At 37.8% G+C, this 6000-nt stretch overlaps 1 protein-coding gene across 3 annotated transcripts in view; it reads left to right on the forward strand.

Moving 5' to 3' along the window:
- Positions 1-5798, forward strand: part of LOC121726322 (transcription factor Sox-5) — a 259272-nt gene extending 253474 nt beyond the window's left edge. For all 3 annotated transcript variants that reach the window (XM_042113635.1, XM_042113634.1, XM_042113637.1), the window contains 2 exons: positions 3651-3945; positions 4132-5798. In XM_042113635.1, coding sequence (XP_041969569.1) covers positions 3651-3945; positions 4132-4381 — 545 coding nt within the window. In that variant the 3' untranslated portion in view covers positions 4382-5798. The remainder of the gene's footprint in view (positions 1-3650; positions 3946-4131) is intronic.
- Positions 5799-6000: the final 202 nt, after the last annotated feature.

Consider the following 6000-nt stretch of genomic DNA (forward strand, 5'->3'; position numbering starts at 1 on the left):
GTGTAAAATCCCAAGCATTTCTTTTCGAAGTTCGTCGTCGAAATGATCAAATGCATCTTGACTAACGCTTCTTATTAGAATTGATTCTCATTCAAACACAACTGCGGCACGTCACATCGAACCCGTTGATCTATTCGTAATTCAGATATTTCAGTAAATACAAGATGTCGCGAAATGTGAAAACTATGAAATGTGCCGTGTCGCCGCCTCACATCTGACGTCGTATTTAATTGCTGAACATAATTAATCCAGAGATCACAGTTTTCGGGAAACGCGAAGTAGGTCGACTGGCGTGTAGACAACTTCATCGGGGGAATGTAAAGTGCAACGAGCCAAATTTTCAATAAAATGATGGCCGTACAATGTATTATGATTTATAAACCATATTTTCATGTATCCTTTGGTTACTATTTAAAAATTGTATACCCATCTGATATAGCCTCCCCATGATTATTGTAAAGAGATGGTTCATGGTAATACACTATACTGTCTTTGGAGGTGTATGATAAAGCATCTTGAACTTTAAGAGAAGATAGTGTATGGATTAAGAGTAAAGGATGGTCAGTTCCAACAAAAAGTCAACCTTGTGACCAAGAAAAAAACGATTGATGAATCCTCATCACTGTGTACAAACGTTGCAAAATAATTGTTAATTTTGTTAATTAATAATTATTGTCGTCCTTCAAGTAAATATTTGACGTATGTATAGTTGTTTGGTAACAATAACGTAACGTATGGTGTAAAAGTAAAAGTATAAAACATGCGTTACTTAACATAAATTTATTGTGTTCGGTACAAATCGTCGCCTGTTAATCTCTTTTGATTTATTTAACGATTGCAGAAGAATTTTTATTTCAATTATTACCGTAATCGCCGCTTTTAATCTGTATTTGAAGCGAAGGTTCACTTGTAATTTTTATGATTAACAATAATAATAACAGTTAAGGTTAATGTCTATCGGACGGACTGGTCTAAAACGGGTTTTAGTATACAAATTGTTAGACATTTTTATTCTATGGCTGCAATAAAATTTTAATTTTATTGCGCAGGCTTGAAAGCTTCTATTCTTATCGAACTGCATAGTGCGAAGATGAAAGTGAGAAGCGTTTTGCAAAAATATGAAAATATTAATGAATTATGGAGGATAAAATTAATAGTGTAATACACTTTGGATAGTTGGCGTGCTCCCAAGCCAAGATGGGCGCAAAACAACGAGTGTCGTTCGGTTTCCTCTAAAACAAGAGAATCGCGAAGTAGGGATAGATGGCGGGCGAGACGCGCGCTTCCGCTGGGAGAGTAACGTACTGTCGCGGCCACAAGTCGAAATAGCGTTACGTGCAAAATTCGCAAATAAAACTTATTGACTTATTGGCTAACTATGATATCTATTACGAAAAAATACTATAGTGTTAGATGAATTGTGCGAATGTAGTAGTGACTTTAAAGACAGGTCGAAGTTTGACCCTATTACAGTTTGACCGTCAAACTGTAATCTGTGGTAGATGAAAAAAAAAACTTATAATAAGTTTCTTGGTAACAAAAAAGATAATATTGATTTATGAAAATGTATGGTTTTGTAATTTACTGTCCCAGGATTAGGTAAGAAGGTACCATTAAGGAGTAAGGACATTAAGCTATTAATTTTCGCCAAAGCCAGTTAAACTGTAACTATGCACGATAAGTCAGCAATTATGAGTAAAATATCATAAGTATAAAATATATTATCAAAACTAACGTTCATTGTAAGATGTACCTAGGCCATTTCGAGATAATAAACGCTTAATTTACACGAAGGGATTGTAGCGCATTTCCGCTTTCCACAAACCTGAATGAAACAGAAACAGCAGTTCGTCGCGACTGTTTTCCCGATTCAGAATTGTATAACACTACACTTCTGTCAAATAACCGTGATTTAATCACGCATCGGGCATATCTCAGCGGGCACTCGTTAATCTAGTGTTCTGCGTGTAGGATGTTATAAATTATCTAACACTGTGTCAAATTAATTCGAGGAATGCAACTTTGGAGTTAGCTTCCGCGCGGCATATTAATTGTGTGGACACTTGGTAATACGACGGATGTGCGTTCGACCTATATTATGTAAGACGCTTAGCGATTTTGTACACGACTATCCGGCTTACCTTTAATTAGCTACAATATACTTACTGGGCTTAGCAGTTTAGCACAGATTTTGAGTTGTATTTTTTGTTTAAAATGTAATTGCGTATGAATTATCTTTTATTGCAAACCAAATTCGTAGAATTAGAGAATACTAAAATAGCCAAAAGATCAAATAAGTAAAACCGAAACCCACTGAAATGTGTACCGACAGGGCGTAGACTCTGGGGGGCGCAAGAATGGCCAGACCAGGCAGGACTATTATTTTTTCAGTTTGCCGATAAGTTCCCACTGCGCCCTTAGTGCTGCACAGTGGGGTGGTATACTCGTAAGTCGTAACACGTTTGCCACTTTTGAACTTGTTTGTTGCAAACAAGTTCAAAAGTGGCAAACAAGCAGACGAGCCATCCGATGTTAACATCGGATGGCTCGTCTGCTTGTTTGCCCACATCAGTTCTTTAAAAAAACTACTACTACTACAGCTATTGTAATAATTGGTCTTTTGGTGGTTGTAATAGCCATATTTTGCTCAGGGTACTTATAATATCTAAAAAAAACAAGGGCGCAGTTATAGAAGCTCGCACAGGGCGCAAAAAAGGCTATTTACGGCACTGTCAACGCACAGCCCAAACCACTGGACCGATCGGGCCGAAATTTTGCATGCAGGTAGATATTATGACGTAGGCAACCGCTAAGAAAGGATTTTGATCAATTCCACCTCCAAGAGGTTAAAATAGGGGATGAAAGTTTGTATATAATAATACTTCTTAACGCTAGCGCAGCCGCGGGCAAAAGCTCGTGTCTTTATAAAATCTAAAATTGTAAAAGACTGATAGTCTCGATAATCCCCCTGAAAGACACCTGAATTAAATCTTCTTTCAAACATGAAATAAAATTTCGACATCTCGTAATCCCACTCGATCCGTTAAACTATTCCAGAATAGTTTTATTCTTAATCTTTGTTTAACGATTGTTTTACGACACCTCTCTACTGTTGCCGGTAATTTATTGCCCGGCTTACGGGGATTCCGATTGAGTTCTTACCTATAATTCTTACGCAACGTCCCGAACAATACGTCGAAGGAAAATCAATCTTTTCTCATTAGATTTAGGATCGAAAATATCTCGCGGCGGCGGTGTAAAACAAAAGAATTTATGTCTCAAATCCATATTCAAGGATTTAGACGTTTAGAAAGATCCGTGTCAGCAATACTTAGAATATCGCTGAATTATTTTGAATTCTGTCGAAATTCTATTCTTGCGACTTTTGAGCTTTTCGTAACCTAATCTTCCCTTGAATATTGTGATAAAGCAGTCTACAATAGGTGATGTTGTATCTGTAATTTTATCTTTAGGTTTAACTCATTGATATTTGATACTAGTAATCACCAATTAATTCTGGCTACTCTTAGGTATGTCTTCTTTTATAATGTCGGTACTTATGTTAACAAATCAATTAGGTAGGTACTAATGGACCCTCTTAACTCTTTTTGTATGACGTAGCTTAACAATTTTTTCAATTTCATTTCCAGCTCCATCCTGGGGCCAGTCTCCATCCGAGGACCCAGAGAAAACGAAGCTGATCCGTCAGCCCAAACGCGACGAGGCCGGGAAGCCCCACATCAAGAGACCAATGAACGCTTTCATGGTCTGGGCCAAGGACGAGCGCCGCAAGATCCTGAAGGCCTGCCCCGACATGCACAACTCCAACATATCCAAGATCCTCGGCGCCCGATGGAAGTCCATGTCCAACGCCGAGAAACAACCGTACTACGAGGAGCAGTCCCGTCTCTCCAAACTGCATATGGAGAAGCACCCTGATTATAGGTAAGAATAAACAATAGGTATCTTCTTCTCTTCTTCTAAAATTGTACCTAATAGCATTTCGATAGGACGATTTCGATAGGATAGGAAAAATATGTTGGTAGTTCTGGCGTTGCCCATCCATTGGATTGCAACAATCTCATAAAATGAATATTCAGTCCGTTTCAAGTTGTCTATTTGTATTTCCAGATACCGGCCGAGACCAAAACGAACGTGCATAGTCGACGGCAAGAAGATGCGGATATCGGAGTACAAGAACCTGATGCGTACTCGCCGGCAGGAGATGAGACAGCTGTGGTGCCGGGACGGGGGGAGCGAGCTGGGCTTCCTCCCTTCCCTCTCGAGCCCCGGGCCTTCTAACTCCTCCCCCCCTCCGAACGGGGGGAACTACATGAATCCCCCATTCTCCCCCCCGCTGTCGCCAGGTGAGGAGGATTGAGGGTCGGCGCGCGGCTGGCCCTACCCGCACGCCGCGCCCCTTCCAATGCCCCCCTCGCATCCCTGGTAATTACCACTTACCAGGCATCTACCAATTGACGGAACTAAGACCCAGTTTTCCCAGTGTGGCACCCAATCGAATCTTCGAGAAGCAACTCGAACGTTTGAAGATTAAGGGAGATAATTTAAGTTGTTCATGCCAGTTCAGATCTCTCGCGTAGAATATCTTTATGAGATTATTCCAGTAGTGAATTAAGATGGAGTCTTGTAAATTAACGATTTATCTCGTATTGGTTATAAGTAGACGGCCCAGTGCCGATGTATTAAACTGACATTACTAGGAAATTAGAAAAAAAGTTGTATATACTAAGTTAATTCTTTAATTTTACTCGCCGTGTAAATATTCGCTGAAACTTTGTAGATATCTTAGGATTTTATGGCTATCGGTCGCTCGTAAGTTAGTGTTAGGTGTAAGTTAGCGAGTGTGGCCATGTGTAAAATAGATTACTCTAAGATGTTATGTAACAAACCAAAAAATTAAGCTGAACGCTTGAAAATTATGTGTTTTAAACACACAATATCCATTGATAGAGTGCATAATAATACTCATTAGAACACGCATAATACATTTATGTATAAGATATATAAGCTGTTAATATATACTCGAGTTCTCGGATCTTGACACTAGCGGTCAATTCGTGTGTCAATTTGACACAAATAGTGTGCTCACTAGTGGACTTTAGCTATGAAACGCATAATCGTTTTGTCAGAATGTGCAATTGTTAGTAGCCACTGTGTAGGAGTTTATATCTCATAGTATAGCGGTAATGTTGTATAGTATAGTGTAAAGTTTGATTGGTGCCGTCGTTTATTGCCATTTTTGTTATTTATTTTTATCTGTATTTTTGTTTAACAAAGTATGAGCTGATTGCGAGTGCACATCGAAGACTGGGCACGATTCCAGTGGAATACCTAAAAGACCCAGGGTAATTTTTTGTCAGACGATTTTCGATCAGAACCATAAATCGAAGATTCTTATTCTGGTTGACTACGAGCAGATATTATTCATCGAATAATATGTACTCGTAGTGTATTTACAAAAATACGATTGAATACATGTAATTAGTATATATTGCTAAACATAGAAAATATGTTCAGTTATGGTTTGGGTAATAGATAGTTTTGAAAATCGAGGTTAGTTCAATGGATCTTCGCAAAAGCCAAAACTTCAGTTTATTGTTCACTTCCCCAATATTTTATGAGCAACTATGCATTTGGTATACGGAAATTTTATTTTAAAAATAACAAGAAAGTCCTCACGGGAGAAAAATATTAAGAAAGTGTGCATGAATAGTTTTGCCACTTTTTGTACTTAAACAATTTAAGTTAAGGTTGTTATTTTAACTTTTTGCCTGACTTGCCACGTTATTGATTTTATATAATTTATCTCAATTATTGTTATAATAATTATTTAAATTTTTTTTGAATTCTAGATTTTCTTTAACCTCAACACAGAACTTTTATTTTCGTACAAGTTTTTTTTTATTGGTAGCTCTCTATTTCTATTTATTTTTCCAAAAAAAATTTGACGAAATTATTACTCACTTTTTTTTTCTTTTT

This window comes from Aricia agestis, chromosome 4, assembly GCF_905147365.1.
Source record: "Aricia agestis chromosome 4, ilAriAges1.1, whole genome shotgun sequence".
NCBI classification, from domain to species: domain Eukaryota; kingdom Metazoa; phylum Arthropoda; class Insecta; order Lepidoptera; family Lycaenidae; genus Aricia; species Aricia agestis.